This window comes from Oncorhynchus kisutch, linkage group LG21 (assembly GCF_002021735.2).
Source record: "Oncorhynchus kisutch isolate 150728-3 linkage group LG21, Okis_V2, whole genome shotgun sequence".
In the NCBI taxonomy this organism is placed as follows: Eukaryota; Metazoa; Chordata; class Actinopteri; order Salmoniformes; family Salmonidae; genus Oncorhynchus; species Oncorhynchus kisutch.
The window spans coordinates 41,331,963-41,358,434 of NC_034194.2; the positions used below are offsets into that span (position 1 = coordinate 41,331,963).

The 26,472-nt window shown below is 45.5% G+C and overlaps 1 protein-coding gene across 1 annotated transcript; it reads right to left on the minus strand.

The window, feature by feature from the left end:
• Positions 1–682: 682 nt before the first annotated feature.
• On the minus strand, positions 683–26,324 carry elp3 (elongator acetyltransferase complex subunit 3). Its single transcript, XM_031800311.1, has 14 exons — positions 26,156–26,324; positions 25,542–25,641; positions 24,841–24,979; positions 24,640–24,710; positions 23,928–23,991; positions 23,773–23,841; positions 23,411–23,565; positions 18,932–19,093; positions 17,775–17,901; positions 10,571–10,764; positions 8,700–8,790; positions 7,857–8,150; positions 7,327–7,408; positions 683–1,517 (listed from the first exon to the last, which is right to left on the minus strand). The coding sequence occupies exons 1-14, from the start codon at positions 26,175–26,177 to the stop codon at positions 1,432–1,434; spliced, it is 1,656 nt and encodes a 551-aa protein (XP_031656171.1). The 5' UTR covers positions 26,178–26,324; the 3' UTR covers positions 683–1,431.
• Positions 26,325–26,472: the final 148 nt, after the last annotated feature.

Genomic DNA, 26,472 nt, shown 5'->3' on the forward strand with positions numbered 1-26,472 from the left:
TCACCCCTCCACTTTCTCCTACAGCCGGTTGCTTTGACCTTACCACTTAAACGTGCCCATGGTCTCCACATGAAAAGAGGTTTCACAGTTACGAGGGTCCGTTTTTTTTGTGACAGGCCTCCTTTTATGGAGAGCGGTTACATCCCAAATGGTACCCTGTTCCAAATAGGGCTCTGGTCAAAAGTAGTGCACTATGTAGGGAATAAGATGCCATTTGGGATGCAGTCAGTGGGCCACTCAGTCGCTGCTCAGTTGACTGAGGACTGATAGAGATGTAATTGGACTGGCTTCGTGTGTCAAATGAAGCAGTAAAAACCATCAGAGTTCTCATCATCTGGGGTCTCCTGAGGAACACAACCTCTGATAGGCTACTCTAGATTCTAGAACACATCATCATAGGAAGTGCTGCCATGGTGATGGAGGCAGCTATTTCTTTTTACCTCAAATGGCTTTTCAGAGTCAGAGAGACAAAAGGCTGATTTTTGTAAAAAAATGTTATATTCTTTAGCTTATATTTCTCTACTCTGTTTTTGACTGGAAACTCATGCAGTATAATTAGAAACATGTTTATCTCATCAACACAGGCATTCTCTGACAGACAAGTACATTTGTCTTTTGTATTTTAGCTGAAGCTCTTATCGAGAGTAAACACATTCAATAACAAAACAAGGGCAAAAAAAAGTGACAAGAGTTGAAATTATATAACTGTTAAATATTTTATTCCATGAAACCAAAACAGCTTTCAGAGCAGTGAAAGGGATTTTAACTGAAATCTTAAAGTCCAACAACCAAAACAAAAGTAACATTTGTTGTAAATAAAAACAAAACAGCCAAAAAAACATGGGATAGGATTAACAGAGGATTTAAAAATAAACATATGCAACACTATTATTCCATTTCCTGCCCTATAAAAACATCTGTTCAGAGACAGAGAGGGGACTTTCCCCACCGACTGACGAATTATACTGTGCCAAGTCTGTTAATGAACACCGATTCATACTGGTGGTCTTCCTCAACTCACTGATAACATGGTGAACTTAAAAACATGACGCTAAACAGCCTCCTAGTTATCTCATGAAGCTGGACGAGACTCTTACAAAGTATTCCTGAACTACGGCTTAATAAATGACCGAGGACGCACAGACCACTACTGGTCCATCAAGGCGACTCTTATGCCGTTCCCACTCTGGGTAGAAGTGACTCTTTTATGCACAGATCTAGGATCAGCTTCCTCCAAACTGACCTATTCACTCCGACCCTCTGATACCACAAGCATACCCAAAACAAGAGTGGTTCATGTCTTGTCATGCATGTACTATGCACTGTCTCCAAAGTAACAATCATGTACTAGTAACAAATAAATATATTTTTTGTCTGGTGTGTGTCTTGGTAAAATAATTATAATAAAAACACGTTAATTCCCAAGTCCGTCTACAGACACACCTCCAGGTGTTTCACCATATACGGTCCCTCCAGCTCATAACCCAGCTTCCTGTAGTAGTTCCTAGTTCCCACACCTGAAACACAGAAGTTAGATAAAGACATGGGTTGATGGGGAAATGTTATCACGCAATCCGGTCTCTACAAAGCACCAACTGTCTGTGTGCGTGTTAATTAATATCTTACAGAGTGCTTTTACACACCAATGGGTGTAAACATCAATGAAGAAATCAAATGTATTTTAGGAAGCCCTTTCTACATCAGCAGATGTCACAAAGTGCTTCACAGAAACGCAGCCTAAAACCCCAAAACAGCAAGCAATGCAGATGTAGAAGTACTCCCCAAAGAGCTTCACTTGCTGAAATTATGTTTATTAATGATTTGGCAAAATAAATGAAACAGTTCAATATGGGTGTAAGATACGATGAAATGCTAAGCATCCTACTATATGCTGACAGTAGTGTAAAGTATTTAAGTCGTACTTTAAAGTATTTTTTACTTAAGTAGTTTTTTTGGGGGTATCTGTACTCTACTATTTATATTTTGGACTATTTTTACTCCACTACATTCCTAAAGAAAGTAAAATATATTTTTTACTCTTTACATTTTCCCTGACATCCAAAAGTATGTTACATTTTGAATGCTTAGCAGGACAGTAAAATGGTCCAATTCACACCCTTATCATTCCTAGTGCCTCTGATCTGGGGGACTCACTAAAACACAAATGCTTCCTTTGTAAATGACGTCTGAGTGTTAGTGATAGCCCCTGGCTATCCGTAAAAATAAAAAAACACTTTTGGGTTCCCGGGTGGCACAGTGGTCTAAGGCACTGCATCGCAGTTCTAGCTGTGTTCACCAAACACTCTAGGTTTCAAGCCCAGGCTCTGTCACAGCCGGCCGCGGCCGGGAGGTCCATGGGGCGACGCACAATTGGCCTAGCGTCGCCCGAGTTAGGGAGGGTTTGACCCGGGCAGGGATATCCTTGTCTCATCGCGCACTAGCGACTCCTGTGGCGGGCCGGGCGCAGTGCACGCTGACCAGGTCGCTAGGTGTACGGTGTTTCCTCCGACACCTTGGTGCGGCTGGCTTCCGGGTTGGATGTGCACTGTGTTAAGAAGCAGTGTGGCTTGGCTGGGTCGTGTTTCGGAGGACGCACGGCTCTCGACCTTCGCCTCTCCCGAGTCCGTACAGGAGTTGCAGCGATGAGACAAGATTGGATACCATTAAATTGCAGAGAAAATGGGGATGTTTCAACCGTTTGCTGCCCACACCCCCGACTAGCATCACTCTGGACGGTTCTGACTTAGAATATGTGGACAACTACAAATACCTAGGTGTCTGGTTAGACTGTAAACTCTCCTTCTAGAGTCATATTAAACATCTTCAATCCAAAATCAAATCTAGAATCGGCTTCCTATTTCACAACCAAGCCTCCTTCACTCACGCTGCCAAACATAAACTCGTAAAAGATCCTCGACTTAGCTTCCAACACTCTACTCAGCAAACTGGATGCAGTCTATCACAGTGCCATCCGTTTTGTCACCAAAGCCCCGTATACTACTCACCACTGCGACCTGTATGCTTTAGTCGGCTGGCCCTCGCTACATATTCGTCGCCAGACCCAGGTCATCTATAAGCCTATGCTAGGTAATGCTTTGCCTTATCTCAGCTCACTGGTCATGATAACAACACCCACCCGTAGCACACGCTCCAGCAGGTATATCTCACTGGTCACCATAACAACACCCACCCGTAGCACACGCTCCAGCAGGTATATCTCACTGGTCACCATAACAACACTCACCCGTAGCACACGCTCCAGCAGGTATATCTCACTGGTCACCATAACAACACTCACCCGTAGCACACGCTCCAGCAGGTATATCTCACTGGTCACCATAACAACACTCACCCGTAGTACGCGCTCCAGCAGGTATATCTCACGGGTCACCCCCAAAGCCAACACCTACTTTGGCCAACTTTCCTTCCAGTTCTCTGCTGCCAATGACGAACGAATTGCAACGAATCGCTGAAGCTGGAGACTTATATTTCCCTCACTAACTTTAAACATCAGCTATCTGAGCAGCTCACAGATCACTGCACCTGTACATAACCCATCTGTAAATAGTCCATCTGTAAATAGCCCACCCAATCTGCCTACCTCATCCCCATATTGTTTTTATTTACTTTTCTGCTCTTTTGCACATCATCATCTGCTCATCTATCACTCCAGTGTTAATTTGTTAAATTGTAATTACTTCGCTAATATGGCCTATTTATTGCCTTACCTCCTCACCCCATTTGCGCACACTGAAAACAGACTTTCATTTTTTCTCTATTGTGTTATTGACTGTACGTTTGTTTATTCCATGTGTAACTCTGTTGTTGTTGTTTGTGTTGCACTGCTTTTGCTTTATCTTGGCCAGGTCCCAGTTGTAAATGAGAACTTGTTCTCAACTGGCCTACCTGGTTAAATAAAGGTGTTCTCAACTGGCCTGCCTGGTTAAATAAAGGTGTTCTCAACTAGCCTACCTGGTTAAATAAAGGTGTTCTCAACTAGCCTACCTGGTTAAATAAAGGTGTTCTCAACTGGCCTGCCTGGTTAAATAAAGGTGTTCTCAACTAGCCTACCTGGTTAAATAAAGGTGTTCTCAACTGGGCTGCCTGGTTAAATAAAGGTGTTCTCAACTAGCCTGCCTGGTTAAATAAAGGCGTTCTCAACTGGCCTGCCTGGTTAAATAAAGGTGTTCTCAACTAGCCTACCTGGTTAAATAAAGGCGTTCTCAACTGGCTTGCCTGGTTAAATAAAGGTGTTCTCAACTAGCCTACCTGGTTAAATAAAGGTGACATTTAAAAAAAAATAAAGATTAAAATAACAGGGGACACGGGCTGGGAACCCTGTGAGGTGAGATGGAAGGTGTGTATGGTGAGACATTGGAATAGACTGTTGGATATGCCAACTGACAGACTAGCTAATACAGTTGTTCTATGGACTTTATCCATAGGGGGAGGAGCCTGAGCAACTGAAAGGTCTGACCTTTTTCCAAGAGTCTGACTGTGAACATCTGTACGAAAACCAAATGAAGGTTGACATAGACATGATTAAAAAACAACTGTTGATGCAATATGACAACAACAAAAAAATGGTCGGAGGGGATTTATCATAGACCCAAATTGAGAACCTTTTGTTTGATTAAGGGCGAATTGGTGTGTGAGAGATATATTAGGTATAACCTACCTAAAAGCAAGGGATCGCAATGTGCACAGGGAAGATCAGGGATATTGCCTCTGCGTATTGAAACAGGTCAGATCAGAGATATGTGAGGTGAAATGAGATGGAAGAAGGCGTGTATGGTGAGACATTGGAATAGACTGTTGGATATGCCAACTGACAGAATAGCCAGCAAAGTTTTTAAATGTGATCTTGAAGAAATAGAGATTTAAAATGTATTTGATCCTCTATTGCCTTTTCTACCACGATACACTTGTCCTTATTCTAGAAAAGTGCCTTAGAAAAGTATTCACACCCCTTGACTTTTTCCACATTTTGTAACATTACAACCTTATTCTAAAATAGATTAATTAAATCTACACACAATATCAAATCATGACAAAGAAAAAACATGCTTATTTAAAAAATAAGAAGCAGAAATACCTTATTTACATCAGTATTCAGACCCTTTGCTCTGACACTCAAAATTGAGCTCAGGTGCATCCTGTTTCCATTGATCATCCTTGAAATGTTTCTACAACTTGATTGGAGTCCAAATTCAATTGATTGTATATGATTTGGAAAGGCACATACCTGTCTATATAAGGTCCCACAGTTGACAGTGCATGTCAGAGCAAAAACCAAGCCATGAGGTTGAAGGAATTGTCCATAGAGCTACGAGACAGGATTGTGTCGAGGCACAGATCTGGGGAAGGGTACCAAAACACTTCTGGAGCACTGAAAGTCCCCAAGAACACAGTGGAATCCATCATTCTTAATTGGAAGAAGTTTGGAACCACCAAGACTCTTTCTAGAGCTGGCCGCCCAGCCAAACTGAGCAATCGGGGAGACGGTTCTTGGTAATGGAGGTGACCAAGAACCCGATAGTCACTCTGACAGAGCTTCAGAGTTCCTCTGTGGAGATGGGAGAACCTTCCAGAAGGACAACCATCTCTGCAGCACTCCACCAATCAGGTCTTTATGGTAGTGGCCATACGCAAACCACTCTTCAGTAAAAGGCCCATGACAGCCCGCTTGGAGTTTGCCAAAAAGCACCTAAAGGACTCAGACCATGAGAAACAAGATGCTTTGGTCTGATGAAACAAAGATGGACTTATTTGGCCTGAATGCCAAGAGTCACGTCTAGAGGAAACCTGGCACCATCCCTACGGTGAAGCATGTTGGTGGCAGCATCGTGTTGTGGGGATGTTTTTCAGCAGCAGGGTCTGGGAGACTAGTCAGGGTCGAGGGAAAGATGAACAGAGCAAAATAAAGAGATCCTTGATGAAAACCTGCTCCAGAGCGCTCAGGTCCCCAGACCGAGGAGAAGGTTCACCTTCCAACAGTACAACGACCCTAAGCACACAGCCAAGACAACGTAGGGGTGGCATAAATCTCTGAATGTCTTTGAGTGACCCAGCCAGAGCCCGGACTTAAACCTGATCAAACATCTCTGGAGAGACCAGAGAATAGCTGTGCAATGATGTTCCCCATCCAACCTGACAGAGAAGAATGGGAGAAACTCCACAAATACAGGTGTGCCAAACTTGTAGCTACATACCCAAGAAGACTTGAGGCTGTAATCGCTGCCAAAGGTGCTTCAACAAAGTACTGAGTAAAGGTTCTGAATACGTATGTAAATGTGATCTAACTTTTACATTTTTTAAAACACTTTAAATTGTCATTATGGGGTATTGTGATGTCATTATGGGGTATTGTGATGTCATTATGGGGTATTGTGATGTCATTATGGGGTATTGTGATGTCATTATGGGGTATTGTGATGTCATTATGGGGTATTGTGATGTCATTATGGGGTATTGTGATGTCATTATGGGGTATTGTGATGTCATTATGGGGTATTGTGATGTCATTATGGGGTATTGTGTGGAGATTGATGAGGGGGGAAAAAACAATTGAATACATTTTAGAATAAGGCTGTAACCTTACAAAATATGGGAAAAGTGAAGGGGTCTGAATATATTCTGAATGCTCTGTATTTACCCTGGAATTATGTGGCTGAGCCATGAGGAGAAACTGAAATGTGTTTATGTTCATTGTGTATTTCTGTTTACAGAATTTTTTGAAAAAGCCTGGATTAAAATAAAGAGCTCCTGGGAGGAGAGAGATATGACCAGCCATCTACTGCTCCTAGGAGGAGAGAGATATGACCAGCCATCTACTGCTCCTAGGAGGAGAGAGATAAGACCATCCATCTACTGCTCCTAGGAGGAGAGAGAGATATGACCAGCCATCTACTGCTCCTAGGAGGAGAGAGATAAGACCATCCGTCTACAGCTCCTAGGAGGAGAGAGAGAGATAAGACCATCCGTCTACTGCTCCTAGGAGGAGAGAGAGAGAGAGAGAGATAAGACCCTCTGTCTACTGCTCCAAGGAGAGAGAGAGATAAGACCATTTGTCTACTGCTCCTAAGAGGAGCGAGAGAGATAAGACCCTCCGTCTACTGCTCCTAGGAGGAGAGAGATAAGACCATCTGTCTACTGCTCCTAGGAGGAGAGAGAGAGAGAGAGATAAGACCAGCCGTCTACTGCTCCTAGGAGAGAGAGGGAGTGATAAGACCATCCTCTACTGCTCCTAGGAGAGAGAGAGATAAGACCATTCGTCTCCTGCTCCTAAGCATGGAGGAGAGAGAGATAAGACGATAAGAGACCCACCTGAGATGACGGCTAGTTTCCCAGAGCCGTGTTCTTCTCTGGCGATCCTCTCTGCTTCTTCCATCAGCATCATGCCAAAGCCCTGCAAACAGGAGGAGCACATGAAGAGTCAACAGCAAAAACTCAGAGACACATAACAGAGAGACAGTGATTCAGTTCATTTTAAAAACACATGGTTCAACTTAACAAAAAGGTCATGATGATGTTGAGTAGCTAGTAATATATGAATAGTGCTGAGGTCATGATGATGTTGAGTAGCTAGTAATATATGAATAGTGCTGAGGTCATGATGATGTTGAGTAGCTAGTAATATATGAATAGTGCTGAGGTCATGATGATGTTGAGTAGCTAGTAATATATGAATAGTGCTGAGGTCATGATGATGTTGAGTAGCTAGTAATATATGAATAGTGCTGAGGTCATGATGATGTTGAGTAGCTAGTAATATATGAATAGTGCTGAGCAGCAACAAAATCTTGAACTGTAGTTCTACAGTTGTCCAGGACCAGGGTGTGTGTTTGTGTGTGTACCTGGTGTTGGAACTTGCTGGGGTCTCTGCTACTGACAGGAACCACGCTGCCGTAGACGTGCAGCTCACGGACGATAGACACGCCCCCTTTGAGCTCAGGGCGAAATGATTGGGCGGAACAACGCCGCAGACGCAGCAGACCAATCAGAATGTCCTGTTCTGGGTCCTCGTAGGACAGGAAGGTCTCCCAGCCACCGTTGGCCACGTAGTCTCTACGAATCAGCTCCACCTGGTAGGGACGCACTTTGTGATGGATCTCCTGGATTCCCACTTCTCTTGTTCTCACATCTCGACACTAGTGGATGAGAGAAAGACATTATGATCATGTATTCTAACTAGCTAACTACCACTCCATATGACCTAACATTGGATTGTAATTACATTTTATATACACACACACACACACATTATTGTAAACCGGGTAGTTTAGATCCTGGATTCTGATTGGCTGAAACAGCATTCCAGCCATGTGTATATCAGATTATATATATTATGGGTATGACGCAAAACTACTGGTTTACTGTTCTATTTATGTTGGTAACCAGTTTATAATGGCCAATATACTACACCCCCTGGGGCCCTACTGCTTCAATATACTACACCCCCTGGGGCCCTACTGCTTCAATATACTACACCCCCTGGGGCCCTACTGCTTCAATATACTACACCCCCTGGGGCCCTATTGCTTCATGATATACTTGGTAGTTTGGATCCTGGATGCTGATTGGCTAAAACAGCATTCCAGTCGTGGGCAAATAAAACAAATTGTGTTCTAGTTGAGAGTGAACGCCACGCCCCCCTCTGGCCTTATTTTATACATTTGATTTGCAGTGCATTTCCTCACCTCCGTCCCCATGTCTTTCATCCTGGCCAGAGCCAGCTCTCGGAGGTTACCATGCTCCACCCCAGAGCTCACCAGAGGCATGGGAATGTCCCTGAGACAGAGAAGCAGAGACCGATACATCAGTGTACTGTACATAAAGGGCTTTAGGATGGTATCGCATAGTGCCGACTGTAAAGTTTGGTGGAGGAGGAATAATGGTCTGGGGCTGTTTTTCATGGTTCAGGCCCCTTAGTTCCAGTGAAGGGAAATCTTAATGCTACAGCATACAGTGACATTCTAGACGATTCCAACTTTGTGGCAACAGTTTGGGGAAGGCCCTTTCTTGTTTCAGCATGACAATGCCCCCTTGTACAAATCAAGGTCCATACAGAAATGGTTTGTCGTAAATCGGTGTGGAAGAATTTGAATGGCCCGCACAGAGCCTCAACCCCATCGATCACCTTAGGGATGAATTGGAACACCGACTGCGAGCAAAAGGCTAATCGCCCAACATCAGGGCCCACCTCACTAACTCTCGTGGCTGAATGGAAGCAAGTCCCCGCAGCAATGGAAAGTCTTTCCCTGGAGAGTGGAGGCTGTTACAGCAGCAAAGGGGGGAGGGGGACCAACTCCATATTAATGCCCATGATTTTGGAATGAGATGTTCCACAAGCAGGTGTCCACATACTTTTGGTTAGGTAGTGTATTTCACTGTCTCTGGTCATAAGATAAACAGGAATTGGTGCAGGCTGCAGCTAGATGACTGTGTCCCCTTTTCTCAGCGGAGGGAGGGGAGAGAAAGAGAGAGAGAGAAAAAAAGAGAAAAAGAGAGAGAAAGAGAGAGAAAGAGAAAGAGAGAACAAGAGAAAGAGAGAACAAGAGAAAGAGAGAACAAGAGAAAGAGAGAACAAGAGAAAGAGAGAAAAAGAGAGAAAGAGAGAGAAAGAGAGAGAGCGAGAGAGAGAGAACAAGAGAAAGAGAGAGAGAGAAAGAGAGAAAGAGAAAAAGAGAAAAAGAGAGAAAGAGAGAAAGAGAGAGAAAGAGAGAACAAGAGAGAAAAAGAGAAAGAGAGAACAAGAGAAAGAGAGAACAAGAGAAAGAGAGAACAAGAGAAAGAGAGAAAGTGAGAGAAAGAGAGAACAAGAGAGAAAAAGAGAGAAAGAGAGAAAGAGAGAGAAAGAGAGAACAAGAGAGAACAAGAGAAAGAGAGAACAAGAGAAAGAGAGAAAAAGAGAAAGAGAGAAAGAGAGAAAGAGAGAAAGAGAGAGAGAGAGAAAGAGAGAGGGAGAGAGGGAGAGAAAAAGAGAAAGAGAAAAAGAGAAAAAGAGAAAAAGAAAGAGAGAGAGAAAGAGAGAACGAGAAAAAGAGAGAGAAAGAGAGAACGAGAAAAAGAGAGAGAAAGAGAGAACAAGAGAAAGAGAGAAAAAGAGAAAGAGAGAAAGAGAGAAAAGAGAGAGAAAAAGAGAGAAAGAGAGAAAGAGAGAGAGAGAGAAAGAGAGAGAGAGGGAGGGAGAGTCAGGTGAGAGGCAGCCTCATCCCTGCTTCCTCCCTCCACTCAGACTCCATCATGTAAAATATCATTTAGAAACTTGGTCTGAGAAGAACATTGGCAAGGCAATTCAAGCATATCCAATATGCAGCTACAGAACTATTTTTAATTCATTGCTGTTGCATAGGCTTATGTTTATTAAATTCAGTTTTTAAAAAATTACAAAAAATAAGTATATGAGCGGTAGATCTCAGTTTGCATTTTGACTCAGAAAAGGGCTTTTCTGTTTTTACATCCCAATTCAATTCAAAGGGGCTTTATTGGAAACGTGTTTACATTGTCAAAGCAAGTAAACACTAGCTGTCTAACACACACACACACACACACACACACACACACATACCTCTGGACGCGGTAGACTCTAGTCCAGGGTGGCACCAGTGCCAGGATGCGTGCCACCAGATCTACCAGGGCAGAAGGGGAGTAGCTCTTATAGCGACCGGTCTTCCACAGCTCATACAGACCTGTACCCCTGATCACCAGAGTAGGGTACAGCTTCAACCCATCTGGCCTGAAGGCTGGGTTCTCAAAGAACTCCTGGAGGGCAGAGAAAGAGGATGAAGAGGAGGGAGTAGTTGGTGGAAGGAGGAGGACGGAGGGGGAAGAGGAGAACAGAGGAGGAGGAGGATGGAGGGGGAACAGAGAGGAGGAGGATGGAGGGTGAACAGAGAGGAGGAGGAGGGAGGGTGAACAGAGAGGAGGAGGAGGGAGGGTGAACAGAGAGGAGGAGGAGGATGGAGGGGGAAGAGGAGGATGGAGGGTGAACAGAGAGGAGGAGGATGGAGGGTGAACAGAGAGGAGGAGGAGGATGGAGGGGGAAGAGGAGGATGGAGGGTGAACAGAGAGGAAGAGGATGGAGGGTGAACAGAGAGGAGGAGGAGGATGGAGGGGGAAGAGGAGGATGGAGGGTGAACAGAGAGGAAGAGGATGGAGGGTGAACAGAGAGGAGGAGGATGGAGGGTGAACAGAGAGGAGGAGGATGAACAGAGAGGAGGAGGATAGAGGGGGAACAGAAAGGAGGAGCAGGATGGAGGGGGAAGAGGAGGATGGAGGGTGAACAGAGAGGAGGAGGAGGATGGAGGGGGAAGAGGAGGACAGAAAGGAGGAGCAGGATGGAGGTGGAAGAGGAGAACAGAGAGGAGGATGAGGATGGAGGGGGAAGAGGAAGACAGAGAGGAGGAGGAGGATGGAGGGGGAAGAGGAGAACAGAGAGGAGGATGAGGATGGAGGGGGAAGAGGAAGACAGAGAGGAGGATGAGGATGGAGGGGGAAGAGGAAGACAGAGAGGAGGATGAGGATGGAGGGGGAAGAGGAAGACAGAGTGCTGTTAAAGAACAAGAGGTCCCAGTGATGCAGGTGTATGTATCAGTATGACAGGAGAGCAGGACTGTGACCATTGGCCAAATACACCATTTATCTCCTGCTCTCACACACCGACACGCTCCGATTACTTTCACTGGGATTACACACACAGGGTATGAAAGCTATTCTCATATGGATACTTCGGGATGTTGGTAATGAAGCCCTTTGTTTACTTCCCCAGAGAGTCAGATGAACCCGTGGATACCATTTTAACGCTAGTTAGCATTGGCTCGCTAAACTACCTCTAACTTCCTTTATACTGGATGTAGAGACACACGGAACCCTGGCTCCACACGGAACCCTGGCTCCACACGGAACCCTGGCTCCACACGGAACCCTGGCTCCACACGGAACCCTAACCCTGAATACACAATCTATTATAATAGAAGAGTAACCAGGCTAGTTCAGCAACATGTGTGGCTGGTACCGGTACAGAGTCAATGTGGAGGCTATATACAGGGGGTACCGGTACAGAGTCAATGTGGAGGCCATATACAGGGTGTTACGGTACAGAGTCAATGTGGAGGCTATATACAGGGGGTACCGGTACAGAGTCAATGTGGAGGCTATATACAGGGGGTACCGGTACAGAGTCAATGTGGAGGCTATATACAGGGGGTACCGGTACAGAGTCAATGTGGAGACTATATACAGGGGGTACCGGTACAGAGTCAATGTGGAGGCTATATACAGGGGGTACCGGTACAGAGTCAATGTGGAGGCTATATACAGGGGGTACCAGTACAGAGTCAATGTGGTGGCTGTATACAGGGGGTACCGGTACAGAGTCAATGTGGAGACTATATACAGGGGGTACCGGTACAGAGTCAATGTGGAGGCTATATACAGGGGGTACCGGTACAGAGTCAATGTGGAGACTATATACAGGGGGTACCGGTACAGAGTCAATGTGGAGGCTATATACAGGGGGTACCAGTACAGAGTCAATGTGGAGGCTATATACAGGGGGGTACCGGTACAGTCAATGTGGAGGCTATATACAGGGGGTACCGGTACAGAGTCAATGTGGAGGCTATATACAGGGTGTTACGGTACAGAGTCAAATGTGGAGGCTGTATACAGGGGGTACCAGTACAGAATCAATGTGGAGGCTATATACAGGGGGTTCTGAGTCAATGTGGAGGCTATATACAGGGTATTACGGTACAGAGTCAATGTGGAGGCTATATACAGGGGGGTACCGGTACAGAGTCAATGTGGAGGCTATATACAGGGGGGTACCGGTACAGAGTCAATGTGGAGACTATATACAGGGGGTACTGGTACAGAGTCAATGTGGAGGCTATATACAGGGGGGGTACCGGTACAGAGTCAATGTGGAGACTATATACAGTGGGGTACCGGTACAGAGTCCAGAGTCAATGTGGAGACTATATACAGGGGGTACCGGTACAGAGTCAATGTGGAGGCTATATACAGGGTATTACGGTACAGAGTCAATGTGGAGGCTATATACAGGGGGGTACCGGTACAGAGTCAATGTGGAGACTATATACAGTGGGGTACCGGTACAGAGTCCAGAGTCAATGTGGAGACTATATACAGGGGGTACCGGTACAGAGTCAATGTGGAGGCTATATACAGGGTATTACGGTACAGAGTCAATGTGGAGGCTATATACAGGGGGGTACCGGTACAGAGTCAATGTGGAGACTATATACAGGGGGGTACTGGTACAGAGTCCAGAATCAATGTGGAGACTATATACAGGGGGTACCGGTACAGAGTCAATGTGGAGGCTATATACAGGGGGTACCAGTACAGAGTCAATGTGGAGGCCATATACAGGGTGTTACGGTACAGAGTCAATGTGGAGGCTATATACAGGGGGGTACCGGTACAGAGTCAATGTGGAGGCTATATACAGAGGGTACCGGTACAGAGTCAATGTGGAGGCTATATACAGGGGGTACCGGTACAGAGTCAATGTGGAGACTATATACAGGGGGTACCGGTACAGAGTCAATGTGGAGGCTATATACAGGGGGTACCGGTACAGAGTCAATGTGGAGGCTATATACAGGGGGTACCAGTACAGAGTCAATGTGGTGGCTGTATACAGGGGGTACCAGTACAGAGTCAATGTGGAGACTATATACAGGGGGTACCGGTACAGAGTCAATGTGGAGGCTATATACAGGGGGTACCGGTACAGAGTCAATGTGGAGACTATATACAGGGGGTACCGGTACAGAGTCAATGTGGAGGCTATATACAGGGGGTACCGGTACAGAGTCAATGTGGAGGCTATATACAGGGGGTACCGGTACAGAGTCAAATGTGGAGGCTGTATACAGGGGGTACCAGTACAGAGTCAATGTGGAGGCTATATACAGGGGGTTCTGAGTCAATGTGGAGGCTATATACAGGGTATTACGGTACAGAGTCAATGTGGAGGCTATATACAGGGGGGTACCGGTACAGAGTCAATGTGGAGGCTATATACAGGGGGTTCTGAGTCAATGTGGAGGCTATATACAGGGTATTACGGTACAGAGTCAATGTGGAGGCTATATACAGGGGGGGTACCGGTACAGAGTCAATGTGGAGGCTATATACAGGGGGTACCGGTACAGAGTCCAGAGTCAATGTGGAGACTATATACAGGGGGTACCGGTACAGAGTCAATGTGGAGGCTATATACAGGGTATTACGGTACAGAGTCAATGTGGAGGCTATATAGGGGGGTACCGGTACAGAGTCAATGTGGAGACTATATACAGGGGGGTACCGGTACAGAGTCCAGAGTCAATGTGGAGACTATATACAGGGGGTACCGGTACAGAGTCAATGTGGAGGCTATATACAGGGTATTACGGTACAGAGTCAATGTGGAGGCTATATACAGGGGGTTCTGAGTCAATGTGGAGGCTATATACAGGGTATTACGGTACAGAGTCAATGTGGAGGCTATATACAGGGGGGTACCGGTACAGAGTCAATGTGGAGGCTATATACAGGGGGGTACCGGTACAGAGTCAATGTGGAGACTATATACAGGGGGTACTGGTACAGAGTCAATGTGGAGGCTATATACAGGGGGGGTACCGGTACAGAGTCAATGTGGAGACTATATACAGGGGGGTACCGGTACAGAGTCCAGAGTCAATGTGGAGACTATATACAGGGGGTACCGGTACAGAGTCAATGTGGAGGCTATATACAGGGTATTACGGGTACAGAGTCAATGTGGAGGCTATATACAGGGGGGTACCGGTACAGAGTCAATGTGGAGACTATATACAGGGGGGTACCGGTACAGAGTCCAGAATCAATGTGGAGACTATATACAGGGGGTACCGGTACAGAGTCAATGTGGAGGCTATATACAGGGTATTACGGTACAGAGTCAATGTGGAGGCTATATACAGGGGGGTACCGGTACAGAGTCAATGTGGAGGCTATATACAGGGGGGGTACCGGTACAGAGTCAATGTGGAGGCTATATACAGGGGGGTACCGGTACAGAGTCCAGAGTCAATGTGGAGACTATATACAGGGGGTACCGGTACAGAGTCAATGTGCGGGGGCACCAATTAGTTCAGGTAGTAGTTCATTAAAATGACTATGCATAGATGACAACAGAGAGTGGCAGTGGTGTGGAGAGGGGAGGGGCAATGTGGATAGTCTGGGAAGCCATTTGACTAGATGTTCAAGAGTCTCATGGCTTGAGAGTAGAAGCTGTTTAGAAGCTTCTTGGACAGACTTGGTGCTCCGGTTCCGCTTGCCGTGAGGTAGCAGAGAGAACAGTCTATGACTAGGGTGGCTGAGTCTTTGTAAGTGGACTTCTTGAGGTGGATGGCTGGATGAACCTTCAGTCTGAGCTTGGTTAAGGATGGCTGGGTGAACCTTCAGTCTGAGCTCGGTTAAGGATGGCTGGGTGAACCTTCATTCTCTAGCTTGGTTAAGGATGGCTGAGCGACCCTTCACCAAGGAGTCAGGTCGCACACTATTTGCAGCGATGTCATTGCTATAAATCGCTTCAGCTCTGCTGAGATGAGCATCGTCCTTCCTTCGGGCCTGTCGGCGCCGTGGCTCGAGTCCAAGAGATGTTCCATGGTATAAGTCGTAAGGACACATTTATTTGTATCTTGTTAGCGACCGCTGAAGCGGAATGTCCTGATAGGTGCAGTAGCCTATCTAAATAAGAGAGTTAGAGTGGGCAATGTTTCAGACACCTTTCCCCCTGCTGGGGTGAGCACTGTGGTTCCTAAAACAGGACTACTCTGCCAGGTGTAGCTGCCACTCAAATCACAGCTGCTGACGACAATCAAAAGCCCCGTGCTGCTACCGTGCAGGGGCCCGGCTAGGAGATTCCAGATCATTCCGTCCTGCCCGTTAATAAGCACTCCCATTGCCTGTAGACTTGAATGGTTTCAGGAATTCTAGGTGGAAGTCGCTACAGAGCAGTAGTGGATACCTGCGTGACGAACCGATTTAGTGAGTGACACGCTGTTGGGAAATGGGCAACTCCGGTGGCGAGGAAAGGAGAAGAAAAGATCAAAGATGACCAGTACCTCCCCACAGCTGGTACTGGCCGAGTTAGCATGGGGCCACCCAGTTAACGTGTGTTGCAACGAGGAGGCCCGGCAAGAGTGTTGATGAAGGAGAGGCTGTTTATGGTCAAGGTAAGGCTTACACAGAGCTGCTTCCCAGATTATTACGAGAGTTGTAAGGGAGAGGGTTGCAAGCAGGTGGGAAGTAGGCATGCACCTTCCCTCTAGCTACTGCAACACACACACACACACACACACACACACACACACACACACACACACACACACACACACACACACACACACACACACACACACACACACACACACACACACACACACACACACACACACACACACACACACACACACACACACGTAGTAGTGAAGCCAGAGCACATTGTCGGGCCTGTTAAAGTATCACACCAGGCAGTAATGAACTACCCATAATCCCCTCTACTCCCTTCACCACTTCTTCTCTGTAATGTGAAGCGATGAGTCACCACACGCTGACTGGCTGGCAGGATGACTACCCGGGTCATAAAATAACCCAGACATGTTGTGAATCCCCAATGGCACCCTAATCCTATGTAGGGCTCATAGGGGTCTGGTTAAAGTAGTGCACTAAATAGGGAATAGGGGCCCATTTGGGATGCACACACAGAGAGAGAGAGAGGAGAACCACGGCAGTGGGTTGTGTCCAGTCGTGACGCGGTGCAACCTAGCAACCACACATTAAACAGTGGGTTGTGTCCAGTCATGACGCGGTGTAACCTAGCAACCACACATTAAACAGTGGGTTGGGTCCAGTCATGACGCGGTGCAACCTAGCAACCACACATTAAACAGTGGGTTGGGTCCAGTCATGACACGGCGTAACCTAGCTACCACACATTAAACAGTGGGTTGGGTCAAGTCAGGACGCGGCGTAACCTAGCAACCGCACATTAAACAGTGGGTTGGATCCAGTCATGACACGGCGTAACCTAGCTACCACACATTAAACAGTGGGTTGGGTCAAGTCAGGACGCGGCGTAACCTAGCAACCGCACATTAAACCGTGGGTTGGGTCCAGTCATGACACGGTGTAACCTAGCAACCACACATTAAACAGTGGGTTGGGTCCAGTCAGGACGCGGCGTAACCTAGCAACTGCACATTAAACCGTGGGTTGGGTCCAGTCATGACACGGTGTAACCTAGCAACCACACATTAAACAGTGGGTTGGGTCCAGTCAGGACGCGGCGTAACCTAGCAACCACACATTAAACAGTGGGTTGGGTCCAGTCATGACGCGCGTAACCTAGCAACCGCACATTAAACCGTGGGTTGGGTCCAGTCATGACGCGGCGTAACCTAGCAACCGCACATTAAAATGACGGAGCTCTTTCAAATCAGGGACAGACCACTGTAGGAGGGGTAGTTTGTATTCACTTGCTATTTTCATATCGGTGTAATAAACTACAGCTTTGTCTCTCAATTCACATATTGCTGAAATACATTTATAAATCGGTGCAAATAGGTTCAGATAATCTTTACAAATACTGACAAACTACAAACACATTTCTTAGAATTCATCCTCTGTTGTAAAAACACCTGGTACTATTTACAGTATACTGCTCCACATCCCACCGTGTGTGTGTGTGTGTGTGTGTGTGTGTTACTCACGATGAACTGTTCGACGTCTCTCTCCATACCAACGTTAGGGAGATCAGGCATCATGTGAGACACCACCTTGAAACCTGCGTCTTTGGAGAAGTGGAAGGACTCACACACCGCCCTCACCGTGTGACCTCTGGACACACACAGCATTATTATTAAACAGTGAGCGTGTAAAACACACAATCACGTTCACTAGGATGATCACAAATCACAAACACACAATAGATTACATGGTGATCATGTAACCTGCACATGACACAACATTGTACTGTCTAACACTACTGACATATGATCAGTGGCTATACCCAACACCAGGGACATGCGAGTCATGCCCAACACCAGGGACATGCCCAACACCAGGGACATGCCCAACACCAGGGACATGCCCAACACCAGGGACATGCCCAACACCAGGGACATGCGAGTCATGCCCAACACCAGGGATATGCGAGTCATGCCCAACACCAGGGATATGCGAGTCATGCCCAACACCAGGGACATGCGAGTCATGCCCAACACCAGGGACATGCGAGTCATGCCCAACACCAGGGACATGCGAGTCATGCCCAACACCAGGGACATGCGAGTCATGCCCAACACCAGGGACATGCGAGTCATGCCCAACACCAGGGACATATGATTAGTATCTATGACCCTTGGGTCTCTACCCCTTAGATTAGTGACATATGACTAGCGGCCATGAATAAGAATACTGACATATGACTAAGATAAGTGACATATCACTAGCATTCGCTATGACGGCTCCGTTCAAAATCCCTCCTGACCCTTAACCTCTGCCCTCTGACCCGTTTGTCTCAAACTAAAAGTCCTCGTAGACTCTATGAACCCCTTATCTCACATACTAATGACCTCTGACACACCCACCTGTTGGTATCCCGCGCTATGTCCTCATATACACACTGAACCCCTCTCTCACACACTAATGACCTCTGACCTGTTGGTATCCTGTGTTATGTCCTCATATACACACTGAACCCCTCTCTCACACACTAATGACCTCTGACCTGTTGGTGTCCCGCGCTACGTCCTCGTAGACACTGAACCCCTCTCTCACACACTAATGACCTCTGACCTGTTGGTGTCCCATGCTATGTCCTCATATACACACTGAACCCCTCTCTCACACACTAATGACCTCTGACCTGTTGGTGTCCCGCGCTACGTCCTCGTAGACGCTCTGAACCCCTATCTCCAGCCGGGTACAGCCGTACCCCAGCATGTCACTGAGGTGTCTCTTCAGACAGTAGTCAGGACGCGTCTCGATGGTGATACCAACACACTTGGTGTTACTGCGTTCCGAGTACCTACAAACAGAAAAGGAGACGGAGAAGTTAGCTGTCGGCAACAGGCTGCTGATTCCAAAGAACTGATAGGGGCAGATCGAGGGTATGGGTAATATACCCAGCCTCCCCCTGCTCCAACACGTATGGATGTATGAATCTTTCTGAGAGGGTTGGAATAAAACAGAACCCGAATTTCTGTTTGACCGTGTGTACAAATTGGACAGTAAAAGAATGTTAATCTCGTAACATGATCTGTGATTATATTAGGGGCAAGGAGAGCACAACTACCCGGACACCCACCCGCACAACCACCCGGACAAACCCCACTCCAAGTGATTGGCAGGAAAATGTGATACCATAATAAATCACTTTATAAAATGGAACAACAAAAGTGATATTTTCTATGAATACCTTCTTCCCCGTTGAAATTGTAGGAACGAGGAGAGCCGATTGTGGACGATTTAAAAACTGTAGGAACAAGGAGAGCCGATTGTGGTTGTATTAAAAACTGTAGGAACAAGGAGAGCCGATTGTGGACGATTTAAAAACTGTAGGAACGAGGAGAGCCGATTGTGGACGATTTAAAAACTGTAGGAACGAGGAGAGCCGATTGTGGACGATTTAAAAACTGTAGGAACGAGGAGAGCCGATTGTGGACGATTTAAAAACTGTAGGAACGAGGAGAGCCGATTGTGGACGATTTAAAAACTGTAGGAACAAGGAGAGCAGATTGTGGTTGTATTAAAAACTGCAGGAGCGAGGAGAGCCGATTGTGGACGATTTAAAAACTGTAGGAACGAGGAGAGCCGATTGTGGTTGTATTAAAAACTGTAGGAACAAGGAGAGCAGATTGTGGTTGTATTAAAAACTGCAGGAACAAGGAGAGCCGATTGTGGTTGTATTAAAAACTGCAGGAACGAGGAGAGCAGATTGTGGTTGTATTAAAAACTGCAGGAACAAGGAGAGCCGATTGTGGTTGTATTAAAAACTGTAGGAACGAGGAGAGCCGATTCAGGTTGAATTGAGCTGAGATTAGACATCATCATCAGTCTGGTTGTCATTCTCTCCACTTGGACAGGTTTGATCATCATCATCTAGACCAGTCATCTCAGCTCATATTCCGACAAACTATTACTGGGAACATAATGTCCATTCTAACAGTCTGACGACTGATTTAAGACAAATCACAGGAGTTATTGCCCCAGAGAACACATCAGATTGGCTGAAATTAGTCAATAAAAATGCTATTATCTGGATGGTTATCTGCAGGTCACATGCAGAGGCTTTTGTCATCAAACGAACGGAGGCGTAGTGGGACTCGGAGAAGCGTGATTGCCACAGGCAGACAAGCTTACACACACACACACACACACACACACACACACACACACACACACGGCAGAGATAAGGGCCTCCCACGTCTCAGCCTGATTAGCTGCCATAACAATTCCTGTCATCGTGTCTTAACGAACTTCTGATAACGCCACTGGATGAGCAATACAGGAGAACACACACCCACAGACACACACACAGACACCTCATCAGCCAGTAGGGAGTAAATACCCTGACTAACAAGCTCTCCGTTCCCCCACTCCTTTATCACATTCCTGTGTTTTATATTAATCTCCCAAAAGTCACAAACATTCTCCCTCCTACTGTAATGAAAAGCACGAGAGATATGCTGTAACTCCCAAAGATGGGACACTTTTCCAATCCTCTCTTCATAACAACTAAACAAATATCAGGTCAAATGTTCCCTTCTTCCAAGCCTTAAATTTGTCATATGGGTTAATAAGGAATAAAGGATTTAAAAAAAAAAATATATATATATATTTTTTTTTTGCTGAGAAAATGTCTACAGCAGGGATGGGCAAATGGAAGGCCCTTGGATCAACCCCCCCCCCCCCCTCTCCTTTTTATTTTAGTAACTCGGGTCAGGGTCTCAACTTATTGTTGAGAGGTAGAATACACAAGGTACAATTTCAACATTTTGGTTGTGCATCAGCAGTTATCCTCCTTGTCAAGTCACCCACTGATAGTCAGCCGATGTCAGCTAACAATGTTTAGATTGACAAGATTGTAGCTGGCCGCTAAACTGGCAAACGTTTTAGAACACCTACTCATTCCAGGTTCTTTATATATTTCTTTTACACATGACCATCTGATCATTCATCACTCCAGTGTTATTAATCTGCAAAATTGTAATTATTCGCCTACCTCCTCATGCCTTTTGCACACAATGTATATAGACTCATTTTTTCCCTACTGTGTTATTGACTTGTTAATTGTTTACTCCATGTGTAACTCTGTGTTGTCTGTTCACACTGCTATGCTTTATCTTGGCCAGGTCGCAGTTGCAAATGAGAACTTGTTCTCAACTAGTCTACCTGGTTAAATAAAGGTGTTCTCAACAAGTCTACCTGGTTAAATAAAGGTGAAATAAAAAACATGGTAGAATAATAGTGAAGACATCAAAACTATGAAGAAATAACACATATGGTATCATGTAGTAACCAAAGAAAAGGGTTCAACAAAATAATCCGTTCATCCACTCTGCGTCTCACAAAGACACGGCGGTTGGAACTAACAAAGAAAATCTACAATTTGGACTCATCAGACCAAAGGACAGAGTTCCACCGGTCTAATGTCCATTGCTCGTGTTTCTTGGCCCAAGCAAGTCTCTTCTTCTAATGATGTCCTTTAGTTGTGTTTTTTTTTTAAAGAAATTCTACCATGAAGGACTGACTTCTTATTGTGTTTAAGTAGTGGTTTCTTTGCAGCAATTTGACCATGAAGTCATGATTCACCCAGTCTCCTCTGAACAGTTGATATTGAGATGTGTCTGTTACTTGAACTCTGTGAAGCATTTATTTGGGTGGCAAATTTCTGAAGTGCTTTTAACTCTTAATTAATTTATCCTCTGCAGCAGAGGGGTAACTGGGTCTTCCATTCCTGTGGCGGTCCTCATGAAAGCCATAATATGGACTTGGTCTTTTACCAAATAGGTGTGTCCAAAATAAACTTGTTATCATGGTTGAATTACGGGCCGGGTGGCCTCCATTGATTTTGTTAGACAGTCTCACTTCGATATATTAAAAACAGCTAATTTTCCTCTCCATGGCAAAATCAGTAGATTTGCATGAAATTAGTTATACAATGCTAAATCTTCTCTACACCCCATGTCAAAATGTGTAGAATTGGGAGCAGCTGCGGTCCATCATGAGGAGTTCAGATATTTTTGATGGCCCCTACCCCAATTAAAGTCCCCTGGTCAACAGCGTTTGCTAGATCTCAAGACACAGAGAACATTGCCATCTCGTGGAACAAACTAACCATCACACTCCTTCAGACAGGAACCATTTCACAACCAGAGGGAGCAAAGATACCACCAAAATAATGAGATATATTGGGTCGGGTCTAGTTCAGGGCTCTCCAACCCTGTTCCTGGAGAGCTATCGTCCTGTAGGTTTTAATTCCAACCCTGTTCCCGGAGAGCTACCCTCCTGTAGGTTTTAATTCCAACTCAGGTACCCTGAGATGTTCGAGTGCTAGTTGATGGAAGTAGCACCCCAGGAGGATTAAAAGTAGTGCACTATAAAGGAATAGGGTGTCATAGGGCTCTGGTTAAAAGTAGTGCACTATAAAGGGAATAGGGTGCCATAGGGCTCTGGTTAAAAGTAGTGCACTATAAAGGGAATAGGGTAGCATTTAGGACACAACCCCTGAAGAGAGTCTGAAGTGACTAATTGAGGGAGAAAGGGTTCTGTGTGATTAGTTCTCCTACAAAAAAAACCCTCAATGGATCAATCCTATTGACTCTACAGAGACGCTGCAGATCAATGCCCAGACTGCTCCATTTACGACGCACTCTGCATGGTATAATTAATAACGAACCTCTGACAAATGAGACATTCATATAGGCCTAATGAAAGTCTCTTGATTATAGAGAAGATATCTTGTTGTAATGTTCAAGCCACCGTGTCACCTGCATCACGCACTTTGTCTTCTTTGAGTGGTCACTGACAGATTTACACCGAGTGTACAAAACATTAAGAACACCTTCCTAATTCTGAGTTTCAACCATTTTCCCCTCAGAACAGCCTCAATTCGTCTGGGCATCGATTCTAGAAGGTGATGAGAGTATGATAGAGTAGTAATATTACCTGACGGCCTCAGCTACGTTGTTAGAGGTGTGTCCTGACAGGGTTCATTTGGGTGGGGGGGGGGGGGCGGGGGGTAGTAATATTACCTGACGGCCTCAGCTACGTTGTTAGAGGTGTGTCCTGACAGGGTTAATTTGGGTGGGGGGTGGGGGGGGGTGGGGGGTAGTAATATTACCTGACGGCCTCAGCCACGTTGTTAGAGGTGTGTCCTGACAGGGCGTCGTGGAGGTTCCTGATAAAGTAGTCTCTGTACTCCTCAGCCAGGGCCATGAAGGTTCCTCCCATCACTATAAACTCCACCTTGTCCACACTGTGGCCCAGCTGCTTCAACTGGACAGGAAAACACACGTTCAGTGTTGTATTAGGCCTCATCTCAGAACAGAGAGACGAACGTTGGTTACCTTTGCTACACACGTAGTGCAGTGGTGAATGACGTGAGTTCCCCGTATTTCTAATGTGAATTATCATCATCATCATGTCTTATTTTATTATAATAGGTAATAATGATAGTGGGGTACTGCACTGTGTGTCACTGACCTGTTCCACTCGATGCCTGGTCTGCAGGTAGGGATCATACCGTGCTCTGATGGCTCTCATAGATGTCGGCTGACAGAAAGAAAGAATACTAGACTTTTAGACAACACATAGGGATGTTGGAGGTTCTGGACTACAGGAATATAGTGTTGATTTACCTCGTAGCCAGTGTAAGACTGTGTGGAGTATTCAAAGTCTGAGTCTGGCCCACCTGGACAGTATCTGTTATAACAGAAACAGAACGGTTCCTCTTTATAGTCAATACAACATTATGGTCAGAATTCTTCTAGTTTTACTGTCTGATCTGTTACTATGCAGTCACACACAGACAATCTGTTACTATGCAGTCACACACAGACGATCTGTTACTATGCAGTCACACACAGACGATCTGTTACTATGCAGTCACACACAGACGATCTGTTACTATGCAGTCACACACAGACGATCTGTTACTATGCAGTCACACACAGACGATCTGTTACTATGCAGTCACACACAGACGATCTGTTACTATGCACTCACACACAGACAATCTGTTGCTATGCAGTCACACACAGAAGATCTGTTACTATGCAGACGACCTGTTACTATGCAGTCACACACAGACGATCTGTTACTATGCACTCACACAGACGATCTGTTGCTATGCAGTCACACACAGACGATCTGTTACTATGCAGACAATCTGTTACTATGCAGTCACACACAGACAATATGTTACTATGCAGACGATCTGTTACTATGCAGTCACACACAGACGATCTGTTACTATGCAGTCACACACAGACGATCTGTTACTATGCAGTCACACACAGACGATCTGTTACTATGCAGTCACACACAGACGATCTGTTGCTATGCACTCACACGCAGATGTTTCCAGTGAAGCTGATGTGGGGGCAGCGATGGGGTTTGCACATCACAGCAACTACTGCAATCTGAACAAAGAGAAACAAGCTCACGTGTCTTGTCAGAAATAAAATGGTCATTTTTATTGCTTGTCCATAGAAGGAAGCTGACAGACACACACATACACACACACACACACACACACACATACGTACGTACCCCGCTGGCAGTGCGGATAGGCTTGGCCTTGAGTTTGGGCACCAGGGCACGACGGTAGTGGGGTGGAACAGCAGCTATGATGTCTACTAGCCTGGGCTGAGCTGAAAGACCATATTTAGCAGAGCACTTCGTCTTCACCCTGATGACAACGTGTAAAGGAGTGTTAGAGAGGTAAGTCTATTCATTCGTGCACTGCGTAGTAAACCATAGCAAACTGAACTGGAAAAAAAAACGTTTATATTGGAGAAATTCTGGTAGGTCCATCCCCATTTTGTCCTATTGGCTTAGATTATCATTCCACCCAGCACAACCTTCCCCAAATGATTGTTGCAGCCAGGCACGGTTGAAAATTTGACAGGTTTCTGGCAAGAAATAATGCTTTGTTTACTTGGTGGGTCACAATCCACTTCCCCAAGGGCTTTAATAAAAAAAAATAATGTAACCTTTAATTTAACTAGGCAAGTCAGTTAAGAACAAATTTCCTATTTACAATGGCGGCCTAGGAACAGTGGGCTAACTGCCTTGTTTAGGGGCAGAACGACAGATTTTTACCTTGTACGCTTGGGGATTTGATCTAGCAACCTTTTGGTTACTGGCCCAACGCTCTAACCACTAGGCTACCTGCCGCCTCTACACTCTAACCACTAGGCAGGTGGAAGTCCATGTAGAGCTGTAGGTTAGGGTTAGGTTGAGGTTCTTACTTGTTGAGGTTGATGTCTTTTCCCTCTTCATGCGCCTCGACCAGCTGATTGATGACATCAGCAATGGTCATCATCATTAACTCTGCACGGCTCAGATCACCTGGCAAAGTAGTCAGGCAACATTAGCTTAATGAACTACCAGTAATAGCCGACTAAACTCAACGATATACAACCAAGCATGCCCTGACCATATAATATACAGTGAGATCCAAAAGTAAATCGGGACATTCACCACGTTCCCACCGACAGTTTTTATTGCGAGTAAAGTCATATCATATAAAATAAATGGATAACAGCTGTGATGGGTCATGACGAGAGAAAAACGAATATCCAATATAACATACATTTTTTACCTCGGTTAGTGTTTAGTCGTTTAATAACTACCGAGCAAGCTTCACAGATACTCAACCCTAGTCACTTTTAATTAGTCAATTTAGCCTACATAAATGGAGACGGTGTTGGTTAGTTGTCTGTAGAGAAATTCAGTTTAGCTTAGCTATCTGGAGGGCAATTTAGCAGGATGTGTAATTTAGCTAGCGAGCTAGCTAGCCAACGACTAACCTCAGCTCCTAGCTAACCAAGCAGCAAAGTAGAGGATAGTTCCACGGACTTACTCTTTTTCTTTTGCTTCCCCATATCTGAAGTTACGTTGACGCTGTGAATTTACAATATGAAACGTGTTATTAACTGGGAAAATGTGGAGAACTTTCAACTTTGTAAACAACACTACGTAATCAAGCTTGCACGACTCCTGCCGTCCACCCCTGTAAACGGTCGTAAAATAACGTAAAAACACAGCGCTTCTTTTTTTATTCCGAGAAATTCCCTGTCCATAATAAAATAATGTAAAATGTTGGACGTTGTCTCAATTAAAATGGCCCTTTGAAAACTGCATCTGACTTCAATAATTATAATCTTTTCCACACATTTT

Coding starts and splice junctions, on each gene's coding strand:
- elp3 (XM_031800311.1), bottom strand. CDS start 26,177: ATGGGGAAGCAAAAGAAAAAGA. Junction 23,842..23,927: donor AGTCTTACACTGGCTACGAG/GTAAATCAACAC, acceptor TCTTTCTGTCAG/CCGACATCTATGAGAGCCAT. Junction 19,094..23,410: donor AACGTGGCTGAGGCCGTCAG/GTAATATTACTA, acceptor TTCTGTTTGTAG/GTACTCGGAACGCAGTAACA.